The sequence below is a fragment of the Bufo gargarizans genome, chromosome 3 (assembly GCF_014858855.1).
Source record: "Bufo gargarizans isolate SCDJY-AF-19 chromosome 3, ASM1485885v1, whole genome shotgun sequence".
NCBI lineage: Eukaryota > Metazoa > Chordata > Amphibia > Anura > Bufonidae > Bufo > Bufo gargarizans.
Genome location: NC_058082.1, coordinates 107,676,012 through 107,698,324, shown reverse-complemented (window position 1 = coordinate 107,698,324; position 22,313 = coordinate 107,676,012). Strand labels below are relative to the sequence as shown.

At 43.4% G+C, this 22,313-nt stretch overlaps 1 protein-coding gene across 2 annotated transcripts in view; it reads right to left on the bottom strand.

Moving 5' to 3' along the window:
* The window catches only part of ITGB7 (integrin subunit beta 7), a 123,062-nt gene that overhangs the window by 6,687 nt on the left and 94,062 nt on the right, over positions 1–22,313 (bottom strand). For both annotated transcript variants that reach the window (XM_044284844.1, XM_044284845.1), the window contains exons 6-13: positions 17,687–17,928; positions 14,109–14,267; positions 13,915–14,010; positions 12,896–12,985; positions 11,329–11,466; positions 8,691–8,890; positions 6,970–7,175; positions 5,996–6,218 (exon numbers count right to left, since the gene is read on the bottom strand). In XM_044284844.1, coding sequence (XP_044140779.1) covers positions 5,996–6,218; positions 6,970–7,175; positions 8,691–8,890; positions 11,329–11,466; positions 12,896–12,985; positions 13,915–14,010; positions 14,109–14,267; positions 17,687–17,928 — 1,354 coding nt within the window. The remainder of the gene's footprint in view (positions 1–5,995; positions 6,219–6,969; positions 7,176–8,690; positions 8,891–11,328; positions 11,467–12,895; positions 12,986–13,914; positions 14,011–14,108; positions 14,268–17,686; positions 17,929–22,313) is intronic.

The following is a 22,313-nucleotide window of genomic DNA, read 5'->3' as shown; positions in this document are numbered from 1 at the left end:
TGTAGACAGCAGTGGCACTCTAACCGCTAACAAAGATGACGAGGTAGAGGTCCCTGCTACGGTCAGGCGTACCCAATCCCATGTCAGAGTTCTGCATACCCTGCATGATGATCCTCATTTGCAGCAGAGTGGTGCTGGCGCTGATCTTGTTTATGGTGCGGCATACACCAGCAGCGCAGCACACCCTGGGCCTTCTACCAGCACTGCCGTATTCCCTGGTGAAGTGGCGAGCACCAGAAGGGCAGTTCCAGCTGGTATGGTGGCACGTGCAATAACTCCCCTGTCACAGCCACTGCGTTCACAGGCCCGTGGAACCCTTAGTCTCCCAGAGGTGCTGGCAAATCCTAATTGGCAATCCCCTGCTTCCGCCGCTCCCGTATTGCCCCCTTTCACCGCCCAGTCTGGAGTTCGCGTGGAGACGGCTCATTTAGGATCGGCTCTTCAGTTTTTTTAGCTGTTCTTCACCGCGGATCTCTATGACCTAGTTGTGGCAGAAACCAACCGCTACGCCACACAGTTTATTACCGCCAATCCGGAAAGCTTATATGCCCAGCCTTTCCGGTGGAAACCAGTCACAGTTTCCGAGTTTAAAATTTTTTGGGGCCTTCTCCTCAGCATGGGTCTAACTAAAAAAAATGTATTGCGGTCATGTTGGTCTAAAGACCCAATACATTACATGCCCATGTTCTCTGCTGCAATGTCCAGGGCACGTTTTGAGGCCATCATGTGCTTTATGCATTTCGCTGACAATAGCACCTGTCATCCAAGAGGCCACCCTGCTTATGACCGGCTCCATAAAATTCGGCCCCTCATAGACCATTTTTCATCCAGATTTGCAGATGCGTATACCCCTAATCAAAACATCTGCATAGACGAGTCCCTAGTACATTTTACCGGGTGCCTTGGCATAAAACAGTACATCCCCAGCAAGCGTGCCCGGTATGGGGGTCAAACTGTATAAGCTCTGTGAAAGGGCCACAGGCTATACATATCGTTTTAGGGTCTATGAGGGAAAAGACTCAAAACTGGAGCCGGTCGGATGTCCTGACTACCTGGGGAGCAGTGGCAAGATTGTCTGGGACTTGGTGTCACCCTTACTCCACAAGGGGTACCACTTATACGTGGACAGTTTTTACTCAAGCGTGGCCCTCTTTCGGCACTTACATCTAGTCGGAATTCAATGCTGTGGCACCGCGTGACCTAGTCGCCGGGGCTTCCCCCAACGTCTCGTTAGTACCCGACTTGCACGGGGAGAGAGGGCTGCCTTGTGTGACCAAGAACTGCTCGCGGTTAAGTGGAGGGACAAGAGGGACGTTTACCTTCTGTCCACCATTCACGCAGACACGACTGTACAAATTGAAAGGGCAACTGGAGTCATTGTGAAACCCCTCTCTGTCCACGACTATAACCTTCACATGGGAGGGGTGGACTTCAATGACCAGATGTTGGCTCCCTATTTAGTTTCCCGACGCACCAGACTCTGGTATAAGAAGGTGTCTGTTTATTTGATCCAATTGGCGATGTATAATAGTTTTGTTCTCTACAGTAAGGCTGGGAGAACAGGATCCTTCCTAAAATTCCAGGAAGAGATCATTTCGGAAATCCTGTATCCAGGAGGGTCCGTGCCCCAAGGCCCTGATGTAGTGAGCCGGCTACATGGCAGACACTTCCCGTCTGTCTATCCTGGTACCCCAACTCAACGTTCCCCAAGAAAAAGATGTCGTATCTGTAGCAGGGGTGGAATAAGGCGTGACACCGCCTTTTTTTGTGCTGACTGTCCTGACCAGCCTGCCCTATGCATAGGGGAGTGTTTCCGCAAGTTCCACACTCAGGTACACTATTAGCGTAGGGATTGCGTACACAGGACAGGCACACAGGGGTCTTAGGGCCCATTCACACAGAGCTGCCACAAACCTCTCCTTTAACCTGGGACAAAGTGCATAATGTACTTCGCCACATCTCTGGGCGATTTGCGCTTTGAACATTGTCCCAGGTGGAAGGAGAGGTTTGTCTTATAAAGGTAAAAAAAAAAAAATAATCACCGGTAAGCCTTTTTTTTTTTTTTTTTTTTTTTTTTTTTTTTTAACCTTCTAGGTGGATCAAGCGATCAAGCAGCTGCAGCACTGATGTGCATTCTGACAGAAGCATTGCGCTGCTGTCAGATTACACAAAAGTCGGTGTATGCGGCGCTGCAAGACGAGATTTCTCCTCTGCAGTAAAAGATAAGTTTGCCAAGGCATATGAGCTGGGGAAGTGGCGGTGTTCATATGCTTTGGCAAACACTTTGTATATATAAAAATAAAAATAAAAATCCCGGCAATGATTTATTCATCCACATCGATTGATGTGAATGGAGAAATCTGGTTTGCCAGGGCATACCCCAAGGTGCTCTTTGGAATGTAGGCCCTTTGCCCACCTAGGCTGCAAAAAAGTGTCACACATGTGGTATCGTCGTACTCAGGAGAAGTTGGGGAATCTGTTTTGGGGTGTAATTTTACATATACCCATGCTGGGTGAGATAAATATCTTGGTCAAATGCCAACTTTGTATAAAAAAATGGGAAAAGTTGTCTTTTGCCGAGATATTTCTCTCACCCAGCATGGGTATATGTAAAAAGACACGCCAAAACACATTGCCCAACTTCTTCTGAGTACGGCGATACCACATGTGTGACACTTTTTTGCAGCCAAGGTGGGCAAATGGGCCCACATTCCAAAGAGCACCTTTCGGATTTCACAGGCCATTTTTTACAGATTTTGATTTCAAACTACTTCTCACTCATCTGGACCCCTAAAATGCCAGGGCAGTATAACTACCCCACAAGTGACCCCATTTTGGAAAGAAGACACCCCAAGGTATTTCATGATCGGCATAGTGAGTTCATGAAAGTTTTTATTTTTTGTCACAAGTTAGTGGAATATGAGACTTTGTAAGGAAAAATAAAAAATAAATAATTCATAATTTTCCGCTAACTTGTGACAAAAAATAAAAAGTTCTATGAACTCACTATGCCCGTCAGCGAATACCTTAGGGTGTCTACTTTCCGAAATGGGGTCATTTGTAGGGTTTTTCTACTGTCTGGGCATTGTAGAACCTCAGGAAACATGACAGGTGCTCAGAAAGTCAGAGCTGCTTCAAAAAGCGGAAATTCACATTTTTGTACCATAGTTTGTAAACGCTATAACTTTTACCCAAACATTTTTTTTATCAAAGACATGTAGAACAATAAATTTAGAGAAAAATGTATATATAGATGTCGTTTTTTTAAAAAAATTTAACAACTGAAAGTGAAAAATTTCATTTTTTTGCAAAAATTTCGTTAAATTTCGATTAATAACAAAAAAAGTAAAAATGTCAGCAGCAATGAAATACCACCAAATGAAAGCTCTATTAGTGAGAAGAAAAGGAGGTAAAATTCATTTGGGTGGTAAGTTGCATGACCGAGCAATAAACCGCTAAAGTTGTGGAGTGCCGATTTGTAAAAAAGGGCCTGGTCACTAGGGGGGTATAAACCTGTGGTCCTTAAGTGATTAAACTAATGAAACCGAGCTGTTTAATTTGTTTGTATTGTTAATGGCGGTGCAAACCATTCAATACTGAGCAGCCATTAACAAAGACAGACTAAAAAATGTGGACTTCATTAGTTTAATCAGAGCCCGCTGAGGCCATAGGGATGCATAATACTCTAATGCAGTGTGGCCGCATCACAACTGGAACACGACTGCGCCGTTTGGTTATACCTTAATCACTTCTGTGTTCAGACATTGTGCTACTTAAAGTCGATGCCTACCATTACATGTCATGTGTATATTTTAGATCGTAAGAAATGAAGCATATTTGCTATTTACATGCTGTTACAAAAGCCAACAGGTACAGAGTTATGACTTTTACTTAGTATGGCGCTACCTGGTGTTCAAAGCATATAGCAATGTGCATGTCCATCTACTGCACTTCGTATTGCTGGTCAGGCATGCTGCCACTGGCAGGTTTTTGCATAGTGATCTTATTTTCACTGCACAGCAGGTAATAGAAATCACATCCTTCCCTGTCTTCAGTACAGTTGCTTATAAAAGTGTGTCTCTTCCTTGTAGAAAGATATTTCTATTATCTGCTCTGCTGTGAACACATCGCTGTCATCACTATGCAGAAACATGGCTGTGGGAAGGATGACTGATCATGACCAGCAATACTCAGCTCAGTACATGGACATGCATGTTGCTATACGCTTTGAGCACCAATTGGTACCATGCTATGTAAGTAAATGGCATAACTTTTTGCTGAATCATTTTTCTAACGGCATATACAGTCAGGTCCATAAATATTGGGACATCGACACAATTCTAAATTTTTTGGCTCTATACACCACCACAATGGATTTGAAATGAAACAAACAAGATGTGCTTTAACTGCAGACTGTCAGCTTTAATTTGAGGGTATTTACATCCAAATCAGGTGAACGGTGTAGGAATTACAACAGTTTGCATATGTGCCTCCCACTTGTTAAGGGACCAAAAGTAATGGGACAATTGGCTTCTCAGCTGTTCCATGGCCAGGTGTGTATTATTCCCTCATTATCCCAATTACAATGAGCAGATAAAAGGTCCAGAGTTCATTTCATGTGTGCTGTTTGCATTTGGAATCTGTTGCTGTCAACTCTCAAGATCATTAGGCTGAAAAAACAAAACAAACCAGAGAGATAGCAAAAACATTAGGCGTGGCAAAAAAGAAGGAACGCACCGGTGAGCTCAGCAACACCAAAAGACCCGGAAGACCACGGAAAACAACTGTGGCGGATGACCGAATAATTATTTCCCTGGTGAAGAGAACACCCTTCACAACAGTTGGCCAGATCAAGGTAGGTGTATGTGTGTCAAAGTCAACAATCAAGAGAAGACTTCACCAGAGTGAATACAGAGGGTTCACCACAAGATGTAAACCATTGGTGAGCCTCAAAAACAGGAAGGCCAGATTAGAGTTTGCCAAACGACATCTAAAAAAGCCTTCACAGTTCTGGAACAACATCCTGTGGACAGATGAGACCAAGATCAACTTGTACCAGAGTGATGGGAAGAGAAGAGTATGGAGAAGGCAAGGAACTGCTCATGATACTAAGCATACCACCTCATCAGTGAAGCGTGGTAGTGTCATGGCGTGGGCATGTATGGCTTCCAATGCAACTGGTTCTCTTGTATTTATTGATGATGTGACTGCTGACAAAAGCAGCAGGATGAATTCTGAAGTGTTTTGGGCAATATTATCTGCTCATATTCAGCCAAATGCTTCTGATCTTATTGGACGGCGCTTCACAGTGCAGATGGACAATGACCCAAAGCATACTGCAAAAGCAACCAAAGAGTTTTTTAAGGGAAAGAAGTGGAATGTTATGCAATGGCCAAGTCAATCACCTGACCTGAATCCGATTGAGCATGCATTTCACTTGCTGAAGACAAAACTGAAGGGAAAATGCCCCAAGAACAAGCAGGAACTTAAGACAGTTGCAGTAGAGGCCTGGCAGAGCATCACCAGGGATGAAACCCAGCGTCTGGTGATGTCTATGCGGTCCAGACCTCAGGCTGTAATTGACTGCAAAGAATTTGCAACCAAGTATTAAAAATTGAAAGTTTGATTTATGATTATTATTCTGTCCTATTACTTTTGGTTCCTTAACAAGTGGGAGGTGCATATGCAAACTGTTGTAATTCCTACACCGTTCACCTGATTTGGATGTAAATACCCTCAAATTAAAGCTGACAGTCTGCAATTAAAGCACATCTTGTTTGTTTCATTTCAAATCCATTGTGGTGGTGTATAGAGCCAAAAATGTTAGAATTGTGTTGCTGTCCCAATATTTATGGACCTGACTGTATATGGCAAATATGCTTCATGTTTTATGGTTTATAAAATAAATATGATATATAATGGTGGAACAATCCCTTTAAGGGTTATAAGCTAGCAATGTGGCTCTGTGCAGTCCCAGCTAAAACCTTGTAGTTACCTGTACTTCTGGCATGGCGTCTGGCATCCAGGGCAGTCGCTGCACAGCTTGTTGAAGTACCCCTTGTCACAGACACATTTGCTGCATTGGCACTTTCCATGTCCACTGCATATACCATTAGGTGTCATACAAGCGCCGGTATCCAGGCTGCAGCCGCATGCGCTGCCGGTGTAGTTGGAAGTACACTTACAGGTACCACAATTACAGACTCCCCTGCTGAGACCTGAAAATGAAGGAAGAACATTTACCTATATCCATGAGAATTATTCTAGCTACCAATGCTTGCCATAAGGAACAAGTCCTGGTCATAATGGGATAATACTCGGGTTAAAGGGGTTTTCCTGATATTGATGACCTATCCTCAGGGTAGGTCATTATCCAATCGGTGAGGGCCTGACACCCTGCACCCACCCCACGATCAGCTGATAACTGTGGCCACTAGCATTCTGAACTTAGCTGCAGGCGCAGCTCCAAAGTATAATGGCCGTAACCCAGCCCGGCCACTGCACTTTTAATGGAGCTCTGCTCCGTTCAGAGTGCTAGTTTCTTTGCAGGAGGGTGCAGGATGGGGGACCCCCAGAAATCATATATTGTGACCTCAATATTAGGAAAGACCCGTTTCATTTTCTCCTTCATATATTTTCTTGTAAGCGCTTTCTGAAATATTCAAAAAGTCATGGGGGGGGGGGGGGGTGAATACTTTTGCAAGGCACTGTATCATATATATGATGCACACTGGCCATCTGCTTTGAGAACCCACCCCTGATATACCACTTTCAACTGCAGATTTGTGTCATCTCAACAGGTTTTACTGACAGTCTGTAGTTTGTGTCCCAGTCACAGACTACCAGAACCAGTACTTGGAAGCTCACCCAGCTACTCTGCTTTTGGACCACTCTCCAGGGATATAGAAGGTAATTTTTTATATGAAGTATTTAGAATGAATTCACAATGGGAACTGTTTCTTCATTTACCTCCACATAGCTGTCCTTCATATCTTTCACAGCTCGCATCATCACACTCGCAAAACTGTCCTCGTACGTGCTTATTGCATGCGCAGCGCCCACATTCACACTTTCCACGTCCATTACACGTCAGTGAGCCATTGATGCAGCCTTCATTGGAATCATATTTGTTTTGGTGGCATTCACAGTGTTTTCCTTTATAACCTTCCACGCAGCTGCAAAAGAAGAACTTCACTGAGTAATATGGAATCCATGGGCTGTAGACGTGACAGCTTCTGGTATTTAGGAGCCCCAGCTGGTAGCCTCCTTATTCTGTAAGGTTACCATCCTAGAACATGTATATGAGTCAGAAGTTCAGCTTTTACTAGGGGTGCTACATGTTTTGGGGTAGGGAACTCACTATTGAGAAGAACCATGGAACAAGTGACCCTCACAAAAACTGGCTGCACATAAAGGAGAGCCATCAACCAAATTTAAATATTAATTTTATCTTCTCCTTTTAATTTTTACCTTGGGAAGTGCAAATACTGCAATTGGCCATACACCTTCCAGACTGCATAGAGTAGAATTACCAAAGAGAAATATAGAAGAGAATTTATTAAGACTGGTGTTCCATATGCAGGTCTTGGTATAAAGTATACCAGGCATGGTCAACCTGCGACTCTCCAGCTGTTGTAAAACTACAACTCCCACAATGCCCTGCTGTAAGCTGATAGCTGTTGGCAGTTTGGGCATGATGGGAGTTGTAGTTTTGCAACAGCTGGAGAGCCTCAGGTTGGCCATTCCTGAAGTATACCCCAGCTTAAAGGGGATGTCCCACAAAAATATTCAGCAGTTTTGAAACCAGCATCTGGACGTGAATACTTTTGCAATTGCATGTAATTAAGAATTGAGTATAGCCACTGAGTTATTCAATAAAATGTATCTGTCTAGCGCCACCAATATTTGTTTTTTCTTATTTCTCTGTCCACCTTGCTGAGAAGGACACACATGCTCAGTTCCATCCTTCAACTGCCTCCTGCATTGTGATAGGGAGAGAGCGAGGAAGAAATAGCCTAGAAGGAGAGCTGAAAAAATAGCTAAGAAGTGGGCGAAACATTGCATGCATTTGGGTTGATTGTAATTGGACCTCCATTTATGGATTTGGGATGCTGCTTCCATTCTTTTACGTCACCCCCTGAGTTGCCAGCTTGAATATATATATCTAGCAGAGCGATTGGAGCAATGAATGTGGAGATCTCTGGATCCATGTGAGGTACAGGGCTGGTTCTAGCTTTGTTAAAAAGAGATTGTCATGTTCTATATGATGTCTGATTTTTCACATTAATCATGGGATAACCCATCTAATGTGCCAAATTTTTGGAAAAGTGGCAAGCATGGTATAAAAAAGTTGCATAATTCTGTGTAAAATGGGGCTTGTGCAAACATTTGAGGCTTTTCTATGCCAGAAAACTGGTATAGAAGCCTTCATAAACTCCATCCCAAATGAGTCTTCAGGAAACCTTCCATCCCTTTTTGTAAAACCTGTTCTTCTGGGAAGTTCTGGCATCATGTCAATGCGGCCATATGACTGTACTTGTGTATTCTGCACACACACATCTGTGCATGTACAGGTGCATCTACTGGCTAGAGTTCATGGACAATAATAGTTTTTTCATACAATCAGTTAGCACAGACATGGCCAAATTCAACCTTGATTCTGATTTTTACTTGAGTAGTTCTCTTATCACCTGCAGATGCCACAGCTGTAGTTTCCATAACCCCCAGTGCAGTAACTGGAGAAGGCCTCCTCCTCCTTGCAGTCACAATTACATACAGGCTCAACGTCCACATTTATCTCTTCGTTGAATCCCAGCACCCTGAGCTTGAAGCTCTGGAGTCCATCCTGGCAGGTCTTCTCATCCATCCATAATGTCACGTTAAAATCTACCTGTGAGAAAAGTCAGATTTAATCTCTGGTTCCTTACTATTTCATACAAAAAACAAGATCTGCCTATACATCAAAATCCATCTAGAGGAGGGGAGGGGTGCAGTTGTTTGTAATCTGCGACCCATGATGACTCCCACAGCCAAGAAACCAAAAAATCGAAGACAGACTGCAAATCTTACTAGGAATTGGTCCGGATCACCTTGTCAAATGGAAAGGATGAATTCCTTTTTAAGCATATTTTCACCATAGAATACAATTTTTCATGTAGAATTAAAGTGGTTGTCCCACAAAAAATATTCTCCAGTTTTCAAACCAGCACCTGGATCTGAATACTTTTGTAATTGCATGTAATTAAAAATGTAGTATAACCATTGAGTTATTCAATGAAATCTATCTGCATAGCACCACCTGCTGTTTGCTCTTTTTCGAATTTCTCTGTCCTGCAACCTGAGATGGAAGCACATGCCCAGTTCCATTCTTCAACTGCCACTAGCAGCGGCAGACAGAACAAGCCCTCTGAGACAGGACATGTCCCCATGATCTGCCAGCTTGAAATAAACCTAGCAGAACAATTGGGGCAATGAATGGGGAGATATCTGGATCCATGTGAGGTACAGGGCTGGTTTGTCATGTACTATATGATTAGGCTTGAGCGAATTGACCTTCAGATCATAGATCCCAAGTGGATTTGTTCAAAAACTTCTTGAGATGTTAACGCTGGTTCCGTACAGCATTAAAATGTATTGGCTCCATGGAACCAAACTTTGTCTTGCCCAAAGTTGCGCTAGACTTCAGTGAATTCCTACTGTACTGTATTATATCTGCGTACTTAAAAACATTTTCAAATAGGAATCCAAAGTGGGCTTTGGTACTGACTGGTACCCCAATACCAAAGCCCACTTCGGATTCCTATTTTAAAATGTTTTTAAATACGCAGCTAGGAATATAGTAGTAATTCACCGAAGTCTAGCGCGATCCATGATCCATAGGTCCATTTGCTGAAGCCTATAAATGATCTCAGTTTTTTTTTGGTTTTTTTTATATAACTCCGGTATATTTTCAGAATTTTTTCAAACAATAGATATTTCAGATTAAAAGAAGATGCAGAAGATTTGGCTCATGTGTCTGTGCATGTAATAAGTGTTTCCAGTGCATGTGTCTGGGGCAGCAGCCCCCTGGTTAATCATGTCATAGCCACCATATTGATTGCCAAGGTACGCGACAGAGACCAGCATCCACTATTTCCAGACTGAATCCATGGGCAGCGGGGGGCACTGAATTGGGGTGCCCTGGTAAAAAATAAGGGGTCTTGGGGATTCTTATGCTAGTGGCCAAAAATGGCATTTTAGGCATTTGTTTAGAAAGTGGCCAACCCCTTCAAAGGGGGTTTCTAGGGGGATATTATTCATGCAGGCTCATGTCCTGAAAAACGCTGCAGCTCACACCTCCTACACTGAAGGGGTTAACACATTAAAGTGCAGTGAAGGCCTAATGCTTCCTCAAGATTAAAGCTGTTCATGCTCTTTCCTGTATTAGACATCCACACGGCACCTGTAGACTGCCAAGAGGCCATGCTGGAGGCGCACACACTGAATCTGTGCAAAAAGAACACAGGGAAGATTTATCAAAACGGGTTTAGTTGCCCATAGCAACCAGTCAGATTCCAACTTTCATTTTCAGAGCTCGTTTGGAAAAAAGAAAGAATCAAAATGATTGGTTGCTATGGGCAACTAAGGCTACTTTTACACTTGCGGCAGTGTGATCCGGCAAGCAGTTCCGTTGTCGGAACTGCCCGCCGGATCCGCCGATCTGGATGTGACTTAAAGCATTTGTGAGACGGATGCGGATGCGTCTCTCAAATGTATTGCAAGAACGGATCCGTCTCTCCGCTTGTCATGCGGACTGACGGATCCGTCATGTATCTTTTTTCACATTTTTGCTGGTCTGCGCATGCGCAGACCGGAAGGACGGATCCGGCATTCTGGTCATTTGAATGCCGGATCCGGCACTAATACATTCCTGCGGGGAAAAATGACGGATCCAACATTCAGGCATGTCTTCAGTTTTTTTCGCCGGTGATAAAACCGTAGCATGCTGCGGTTTTATCTTTTGCCTGATCAGTCAAAATGACTGAACTGAAGACATCCTGATGTATCCTGAACGGATTACTCTCCATTCAGAATGCATGGGGATATGCCTGATCAGTTCTTTTCCGGTATAGAGCCCCTGTAATGGAACTCTTTGCTGGAAAAGAAAAACGCTAGTGTGAAAGTACCCTAAGCCAGTTTTGATAAATCTCCCCGAGTGTTCATTTTGCACAGATTCTGTCAGCACACCTCCATTTAAAATTTGAGACACAAATATCTATCTCGTATCTATCTATCTATCTGTCTATCTATCTACCTATCTATTATCTATCTATCTATCCATTTACGTACCATTTGGTTTATTTTGACCCCTGAGCACAGACCGTGTGGCTTCCCTTGCTTCGTCAAGTCAGGACAATGGGAATCATAGGAGATGTGAATTCCTTTTGGTAAATTCACATGTTCCAAGTTCACCGTGGATGACAAATTCTGAAAAGAAAGACAGAATTAGCTAAAATCTGTAAATTCTTTTCTTGGCTCTTCCACTGTAAAGTATAAACTACCGTATTTTTCGCCGTATAAGACGCACTTTTTCCCCCCCAAAAGTGGGGGGAAAATAGCAGTGCGTCTTATACGGCGAATGTAGCTGATTTTGCCCAGTTTTCAATGATACACCCGCCGCGATGCCGCGCGGCGGGTGTATCAGCTGTGAGGGAGGAGGGGCTGGGGGCGGCATCTGCATTAATAATGACAGCGGGGCCCGTGCAGTGACTATTCTACTACACGGGCCCCGCTCACTGTATAATCATATCTCTCTAATAGTTAATTGTTGTATGCATGTAATCGCATAATGAGCGCTAATGAGCGCTGTGTATTACCGTACTTAAAACTAGCAGCGCTCGCCGTTCGGAGCAGAGAGGAGGCAGGAGGCAGGCCGGGAGGACGGGCACTTGCAGCGTGAGTCATACGTCACGCGCCTGCACCGCCCACTTATGAATGAAGCAGGCGGCGCAGGCGCGTGACGTATGACTCACGTTGCAAGCGCCCGTCCTCCCGGCCTGCCTCCTGCCTCCTCTCTGCTCCGAACGGCGAGCGCTGCTAGTTTTAAGTACGGTAATACACAGCGCTCATTAGCGCTCATTATGCGATTACATGCATACAACAATTAACTATTAGAGAGATATGATTATACAGTGAGCGGGGCCCGTGTAGTAGAATAGTCACTGCACGGGCCCCGCTGTCATTATTAAAGCAGATGCGACCCCCACCCCCTGTATTGAGGGTCACTCACTACAGGGACACTTATGGAGGGGATCTGTGGATGACACATAGCAGAAGATGCTATATATGTGTCATCCACAGATCCCCCCCATAACTGTCATTCACAGATCCTCATCCTCATAACAGTGCCATCCAGAGAGGATCCCCCATAAGTGTCACCCACAGATCCCCCATAAGTGTCACCCACAGATCCCCCATAAGTGTCACCCACAGATCCCCCATAAGTGTCACCCACAGATCCCCCATAAGTGTCACCCACAGATCCCCCATAAGTGTCACCCACAGATCCCCCATAAGTGTCACCCACAGATCCCCCATAAGTGTCACCCACAGATCCCCCATAAGTGTCACCCACAGATCCCCCATAAGTGTCACCCACAGATCCCCCATAAGTGTCACCCACAGATCCCCCATAAGTGTCACCCACAGATCCCCCATAAGTGTCACCCACAGATCCCCCATAAGTGTCACCCACAGATCCCCCATAACAGTGTGTCACCCACAGACCACAATTAGTTCAAAACCCACCAAAAGTGCACCTTTTGGTTCAAAATATTTTTTTTCTTATTTTCCTCCTCAAAAACCTAGGTGCGTCTTATAGGCCGGTGCGTCTTATACGGCGAAAAATACTACTCACATTGTAGGCTTGAGAAATCAGATTAACCACGTTGCTGGAATCTTCCTTTAATTCGCCCACTGCAGATTTAGGAATCAGCTCACTTAGCCCCTACAAAGACATAACAATACGGCCTTCTGCATTCTGTTTCACAATGATGTTTTATCCTATTTTTGACATGTTATTCTATGAGGAGTAGTGCAAATGTCAAAAACCTAGCAGTAAATGAGATGGTGTTACAGTGATTATTGCAGTACAGCTCTTACAGAACCCCATCATTTACGTAGCTCAAGAAAGAATCTACTGTTATATCTAAATACACACTTTGCTGAGCTGAGTTTGTCATCTGGCCCTACTCTGTGCACATTTATCCATAATGACTTGATAATGACACTATACAAAGGAAAATTGTGTGTATTAGTAGGTTGAACATTTTGCCATGTTAATGCGGTACATTTGTGAAAAGTTTAAAAAGTGCCACTTTCACTATTGCTACATCTGTATATGAACTGTATACCTAGCAGAACATTTTGCAGTGAGAGATCTACAGAGTAATCACGAAAATGAAATTGTATACTTAAAGGGGTTCATCTCACACCTTGATGCATATCACTTGGACCTGCACCTATCTGACATAGATGGCATATCACTAGGGCAGGGATGGCCAACCTGCGGCTCTTCAGCTGTTGCAAAACTACAACTCCCAGCATGCAAAGACTGCCTACAGCCGGGCACGGTGGGAACTGTTCTTTTACAACAGCTTGAGAGACGCAGGTTGGCCATCCCTGTCCTAGTGATATGCCATCTATCTCTGAGTTGAGCCAACTGCATTAAGGCTATGTTCACATCATATTTCCATTATCTGCTTAGATACACTAGAAAACATATATGGATGCCAAGACAAGGGCATAGACGTCAGTATTAATCCAGAGCATAGCACCCCTAGTGGTCAGTCTGATGCTCACTAAATCCCAGACTGGAAAGTCAGTGGCAGTGAAGCCCAGTTACTCCTCCTAAATAGATGTCTTTTTTGTACGCACCTGATAGGTGGGGAGGACATTACTTGTGACCGCAAATATAGGTTGAATATTGGCTGCTGTAAGGATCTGCGAAAGATGCCCGACTGATGGATAATCCTGTACAAGAGACACACGGAGAATGAACGGTTTCTTCCAGTCCAGAGGTTATAATGGGCATATTGAGGACTAGGGGTATAATGATTAGAATAACTCACAAACATATTACTGTTGTAATACTCTCCATTCTCATTTAGGTGGCAGTGCCCATCGGTGGGGATATAGATACCACCCAATTTACCATCCCCTGCCATGTGAAAGACATCATCAGAGGCAAAGACCAACAGCCGCGTAACGTTCCTCCAGCCGATGTGATCCTGCAATAGAGATTTCATTCATAGAGGAAGTGATCTAGTATATCTGATAGACTACCATAAAGGGATTGTCTAATGTTCTATATCTTACTTCAGCCTTTCATGAGCGCAGTGTCTATCCATGAGCCCACAGTATGTAAGACATTGTCTATGGCTAGGAGCACATTTATTGCAGAGATCGCAGACAATTCACAATCTTTCTTGGTCTTGCACATGTTCTGTTATGCAGTCTAGGTACTATTTACCCTCTTACAGTGCCTTGAAAAAGTATTCATACCCTTTGAAATTTTCCACATTTTTTTATATTACACTCACAAACTTAAATATATTTTATTAGGATTTTATGTGATAAACCAACTCAAAGTGGCAAGTATGTGTAAAGTGAAAAGAAAATGATACGTTTTTCAAAATTGAAAAAAAAATAAAAATCTGAAAAGTGTGGTGTGCATATGTATTCAGTCCCTTGTACTATTATAAATAAAATCCAATGTGACCAATTGCCTTCAGAAGTCACCTAATTAGTAGAGTCCTCCTGTGTGTAATTTATTCTCAGTATAACTACAGATTTTCTGTGAAGGCCTCAGAGGTTTGTTAGTGAACATTAGGGATCAAACAGCATCATGAAAACTAAGCAACACACCAGACAGGTCAGGGAAAATTGTGGTCCACTGGCAGCCCGGCAAAGTGAGTACTAATTAAAGAAATAGCCAAGAGGCCCATGGTCACTGTGAAGGAGCTGCAGAGATGCACTGCTCAGGTGGGAGAATCTATCCACAGTTGTTTGCAGTTTGCCACAAGCCATGAAGGGAACACAGCAAACATGTGGAAGTAGGTACTCTGTTCAGATAAGGCAAAAGTTGAACTTTTTTGGCCTAAAGACAAAACCCTTATGTGTGGTGGAAAACTAACACTACACATCACCCTGAACACACAATTTCCACTGTGAAACATGGTGGTGGCAGCATCATGCTGTGGGGATTCTTTTCTTTAGCAGGTACAGGGAAGCTGGTCAGAGTTGATGGGAAGATAGATGGAGCTAAATACAGGGAAATACAGGGAAATCCTGGAGGAAAACCTGTTAAAGGCTGCAAAAGACTTGAGACTGGGGCGGAGGTTCACCTTCTCGTAGGACAACTAAACATAACATACAGCCAGAGCTACAATAGAATGGTTTGGATCAAAGCAAATTCATGTGTTAGAATGGCCTAGTCAAAGTCCAGATTTGATAGTTGGTGTTCACAGATGCTCTCCATCCAATCTGACTGAGCTTGAGATATTTTGCAAAGAAGAATGGGCAAAAATTTCAGCCTCTAGATGTGCAAAGCTGGTAGAGACATACCCCAAAAGACTTGCAGCTGTAATTGCAGCAAAAGGTGGTCCTACAAAGTTTTGAGCTGAATACCAATGCATGCCACACTTTTCAGATTTTTTTTTAATTAAGAATTTTGAAAACCATGTTTCATTTTCTTTTCACTTCAAACAAACTTGCTACTTTGTGTTGGTCTATCACAGGGATGGGCAAACTGTGGCTCTCCAGCTGTTGTAAAACTACAACTCCCAGTATGCCCAGTCGGCCTACAGCTAATAGCCTACAGCAGGGCATGATGGGATTTGTAGTTTTACAACAGCTGGAGAGCCGTAGTTTGCCTATCACTGGACTCTATCACATAAAAGCCCAATAAAATACATTTAAGTTTGTTGGTGGAGTGTGAAAAAAATGTGAAAAGGTTCAAGGAGTATAAATACTTTTTCAAGGCACTGTATAACTGCTGCTTATAGTAATGTTTGATCTTTTTTTTTTCCCACAGCGACTTAGTGATAAAGGTCCAAAGACCAAAACGTAATTTTTTATTTACATCACCCCATATTGGGTATACATTGCCTCATTTTAATTTTCTATGTGTGTACATTTTTTCATAATTTTTTTCACAATTTTCCACATGGTAATATACGGTAACTTCTTAAGACCACTTGAAACTGTGAGCATTCTAACCAAGGGCATACACTGATCCTATAGCAAAACTTGCATGGGCCACCCATTCAGTTTCCCAGTATGTGTGTGACAAACATTCCCACGTAGTGCAGAATACCAAGCGCGACTCTCCAAATTATTATTATTATTTTTTTTTAATAGCCCTCCATCTCACCCTTTTCATACAAATTCTATGTTTAGAAATATGTAACAGATGCTTTATAAATATAGTGCTTATTTTCAACATCATATTTCTTTATATTTCTCAATGTATTTATATATGGTAACGGCATAAATACAGTGATAAATCTTCTGCTTCGCTGAACATGGTAAAACTGGCTGCCTGCAACCACCACTCAAGAGAGCTCAATGCATAGAAATGTATACAGTTTCAACTGACTTCGGTGGAAGCTGTAAATCATCACTTTGTTCTGAGCTCCCCCTAGTGGTAGCTGCTGGATTGTATCTATTTTTGGAGCAGAAGAAGTATTTCAACACTAGGCTTCCTTCCCCTGGCCTCCATTGTAGGTACTAATCCAAAAAATTTACATTCTTGCAGAAATTTGAAAGGTTCATAGCCAGTCCAAGCTCTAAACCACTAAATCTGTCTTCTAACCTTTATCTAATGAAGACCTCATGCTATGTATCAATGTAATGGAAATCTAGTTCGGACTCTGTGCCAAATTTTAGTCAATTATTATCAATAATTTAGTTGTTGTTTTTTTTATTTATAATAAGACTTTTGTAATATTCTAAAATTAGCAATTGTCCGTAAAATTCGGTTTCTATAAATTTCTATAAATTTTGCTATTGCATCCATGGGCACCAACGCTTTTGAAAAACTCCCACTACAAATCCTACATTTTCTTCAAACAGCATCAGTGTAGTCACATGTTCTCTCAGCTATCTCTAGTACTCCTATAGAGAATGAATGGAGTAGCAGGGTGCATGCTCAACCTCAGTTTTTGTGATTGGTGGTGGTTCGATTGGTTGGACCCCACCAATCAGATACTTATCCTGTGGTTATTGGATATCTTTATATCTTGGCACAAGCCCTTCAAAGAGGTCCTGTCATGCCCTCCAGACACGGTGGCCACCATTTCCTGACTGTAACTGCCATTCCATGAACTCCAATGCTGTAAAAAACAAACAAAAAAACAGCACCAGAATCTGTGGATTGGTGGCTACAGCCAGGTAATGATGGTTATTTTTTCTATGTGACATTTCTTTCAGTGGAAAATATGTGGTACTGTACTTAAAGAGTAACTAAACCTTTGACTAAAATTTTAATAAGATGTCCCTAATGCCCTAATAAAAGTTTTTCTAATATACTTTATTAATGGATTTTGTATTTTTCTTAGTCTTTTTACTACCTAAAGTGCACCATTCCCTGTGCACTTAAAATTCAGTTCTCTTCAGTTACTCAGTATTCTATGCCTTGTGTTCTTACAGTGCACACAGCTGCCTGTAGTATGGCATCAAATCCTCCCTCGGGCGTGTCCAGATTTCCTGAGATATTCTCAGCACTGACTCGTTGTTGGAATAAGGTTAGATTTGAAGTTAAAGACAGGACGTGGCGGTAGCTGAAGGGCGGCTGACAGCTCTCTGTTCGGGATGGACAAGGATTCTGCATGTGCCATTTCATGGTGTTCACAAATGGTAACACTGTCTTATCCACGAATGAGCCGAAACCTGCATAGAAAATGTATAGTCAGAGACACATACACCACTGGCACAATTCACAGACTTCCCATTACAGCAATGTTTTACGTCACAGAGTTCATTAGTGACTGGACCATAGGAAGTTCTGCATGTAAACTTACTGCCAGGATGCAGTAATGGTGAGGACATCGGATAAAAAGTACTAACATGAAAGAAGGTATATAGGGCAAAAATATAAGGTGTTTGGACAGATATAAAACGTTCAATATGAAACCAGAGAACAGATTTAAAGATTTATTCCATTGCTACCATAAGTGGCAACCATAGTTCCCACGTTATTTATACATCTCTCCATAACTTACTTCTTCCACACTTCTGTCCTGTTTGATATGCTGATGCATTAAAGGGCTAACAGATTCATGGCCTTTGCTAGGAATAGGCCAAACTTTTTAATAGAATGGTCCCCTGCTGATGATGGCATTGCTGGACCCCTTAAGCATATCAGAAAAATAGTGTAGAAACCGAGACATAAATCCATTTAGTACCATGTAAAACAATGCTGTTTCAAAATCAAACCCTACTGAGAGACAATAGAATGTATCCCCGCTCAGCCAGATGCTTAGTAAACTACAATAGTCTGATATATATCAAAATTTACAATAGGTAATTCAGAGATACAACCATTCTTTACCACTCTTGGGTCCCACTTATATGTGTAGATTACCAGCCAATAATTGGAATGAATGTTCCTACAAATGCTTGATCTTGAAAACTGGCCCATGTAAATGTGCTGCTGATCACTCGAAAAAGAGCAAGCCCTCTTTCATTGGGTCATCCAGATGTTTATGTGACAAATAAAGTGATCATTTGCCAGCAACACATTGCCCTGTGTAAACGCTCGTTCAATAGACCTTCCATACAGTGACCTAAATCATTGTTTGCCATCAGCAGATTGTGGCGTTTCAATAAGGCTCCGGTGCCGACAAACAATGATTCTGTATGGGGATGAGCGATGGCATTAGCAGCAGTCACTCTTCCCTATACTATGGAGATCGCTGCATGTAAATATAATGGTCTCCTCCACTGACTAGCAGGCAATTGCTGGGAAGTAACGCTTCCCTCCTGACAATCGTCTGCTAAATTGTGCAGTGTAAAGGGGCCTTTAGCTATTGCCATTCTCCTTCCAAATCTTTATCTGCAGTTAAAGGAGAATCCCCCCATATAATTAAGATGGCTCCTAAAAAATTGGAAATTGGCGGGTTCGTCCGTTATATATCTATACAGCCATTTAGTAGGTACCAGTGGCGTAGCATTGGGGACGCCGGGGGGGGGGGGGGTTCCGTTGCTCTTGGTGCAAAACTGCAGGGGGCGCCAGAAGGGCCACATAGTCAATTAGGCGAGGTGAGGAGATCCCCTCAGGCGGTGCGGCCCTGGTGACAAGTGGGCCAGTGCATCAGAGGCCGGTGTCTCTGACGTCATCGCGCCGCCTGAGCCGTACAGCGCGGGACCCAGGCCGGAAGAGGCCTGCATCGCATTGCTGCCAGCCTAATGGAGGTAAGTATAAGTGTTTATAAGTACAAGTGCGCTATAGGGACACTTGTTACTGGCACATTATTGGGGGGCATCTATGGGGGCACTTCTTATTGGCACATTATCGGGTGGCACTATGGGGGAATCTACTGAGGCCACAAAGAAGGATTATTTTATATGGGAGGCACTATGGGGGAATGAACAATATGGGGGCTTTTACTGAGGCCACAAAGAAGGGGTATTTTATATGGGGGGATCTGTATAGGGGCATTTTATACTGGGACACATTATGGTGGGTACTATGGGGAAGGGGGAGAGGAGTACTATGGGGTCATCTACAAGGGGCACTTAGAAGGTGCTATTTTATACTTACAAATTATGGGGGACACTGAGGACATCTACTGGGGCACTATATATGGGGAATTTTATACTGGTACATTATGGGGGGCACTAGGAGGAAGGGGGAGAGGAGCACTATGGGGGCATTTACTAGGGGCACTATATAGGGGTATTTTATACTGGCACATTATAGGGGCACTATGGGGACATTAGCTCAACTGGGGGCATTAAAAGGGGGTATTTTTTGCACTAGCACATTATAAGGAAGCATTTTTTGTACTGTCACATTATAAAGAGAATTATTACTACTGGGGGGCATTATGGTGGGCTTTATTACTACTGGGGGTCTATGGGGAACATGATTACTAGTATGGGCACTATGGGAGCATTATTACTTCTGGGGCACAGTGGGGACATGTTGGGGGCACTGTAGGAGCACTATTGCTACCATGTGTGCTCTAGCAGAGAATTATTACTATTGCTGGGACTTTTGGGAGCACTATTACTGTGGGGGCACCTTGGCACAGTATCAGCTTACCACAATTATTTTTGGGCGACGTTATGTTTACACTATTAGTGTCAGGGGCACTATTTGCTGGGGGCAGTTATTTTAGGACAGTGTGTGGAATAATTATTGAAGGGGGCATTATCTGTGTGGCACTAGTATTTTCAGCAGGTTTATCTGTTTCTGCAGTATAGTATTGGGGAGTACAGCGGCACAGTATTGGGGGTGGTAGGATTATTTGTCCAGAAGATGGGAGGATGATGGAAAAGTAGTAAACCGAGATTTTTTTTGTCAAACTGCAGAGACGAGAAATGGCTGAAAAATGGTGGTCTGGTCTGAAGGTCTGAAAGGAGAAGATGAGGAAAGAGAACATCTACATCAAAGAGACGTCACTGGATGTAAGAGGTATGGGGCGCTGTATTACCCTGTATGTTCTGTAGTAATGGGAGGGGGGATATAGAATTTGGCCCACCCTGTAGCAGCCTGGCCCCAGACTTCAGGTCACACTGTGCGTGTTCTGAATTCTGGGGGCTCACACCCATCTACTACATTATCTGTCCTCAGAGAGTCATCACTGTGTTATCTGTGGTGTTACATAGGACTGCAGGTGACATCTACTACATTATCTGTAAAAAAGAGGCGTGGCCACAGGTTGGGGGGGGGCACAATACTTGGCTTGCCCTGGGTGCTGGCAACCCACGCTATGCCATTGGTAGGTACACATCAATAACTTGTGAATAAACAGTATTGAATGATAATAATCTGGAGGTAAGTATTATTTTAATATTTCATGTCTTTTATTGAGCACATGGAGTAAATCCTGTATTACGCTGAACCAGCAAATGTTCAATTGTCAGGCAATCCAAATCTTTTGATACGTTCAAAAATTCTCGTTTTCAGGCGACAGGGCGGGGTGTCTAATAACGATTTGCAGTTGGCAAACCACTAGACAGCATGGGGACCAGCTATGGCATAGAGATCTCTCATCCCTGTGCTGCAGAGGAGATCACTGCATGTAACAGCAGAATTCTCCTCCGCTATCGAGCAGGCGATTGCCACGTGGGAACACTTCCCTACCGTCAGCCGGTTGCAACATTGGGCTGTGTAATACAGCCTTAAAGGGGTGGTCTTATCATAGACAATGGGGGCATATCGCTAGGATATGCCCCCATTGTCTTATAGGTGCGGTTCCTACTGCTGGGACCGGCACCTATATCGAGAACGGAGCCCCGCAAAGTGGTGGCTGGAGGACTCCGGTCCAGCCACCACCAAGCCGGCTCCCTATAGAGGTGAATAGGAGCGTACCACACATGCGTGGCCCCCGCTCCCATTCATTCAATAGCCAGTGCTCGGCTATTTTTGCCAACCCCATAGAAAATTAATGGGGGCGGCTGCACATGAGCAGTGCACCCTCCTTCACTTGCGGGGCTCCATTCTCAATATAGGTGTGGGTCCCAGCGGTGGGACCCACACCTGTAAGACAATGGGGTCATATTCTAGCGATATGCCCCCATTGTCCATGATGAGACAACCCCTTTAAACATCTCTGCATTAATGACTTCTGCAAAAGCTTACTGGCAGAAGGAATTTCAATTAAAGAGATAAGATTAGAAGTGTGGGTTTTACAGGTTCCTTGGCAATTAAATAAAGGCATACAAAGCCTGGTTAGTGAAAAATCTATTGTTCTCAAGAAAGATTGGTTAGCGCGAACCATGATTTCATGCGAGCAACTTTCAGAAGACTTCAAAACAGGTATTATAAAGAGTGATGCTGCTGAAAAATTATTGCTAGAGACCTGGATGTACATTAATCCACAGTTATACAAATGTATCTACTGTAAGAAGGTACCTGGAATCATTGTGGATGGAAGGTATGTGTCTACAAGGTTCCTGGCCTCGGTGAAATAAGAGCTGGTATTTTATGTGTCAGCAGCAGCTATTGCTAATTGACACCTAAAGATTTAGCATGGCTGTTATAGCTGATCCGGGACGGCTCTTACTGGGAGTAGTCAAAGTGCTGGGTGGGTGACTACTCCCCATGT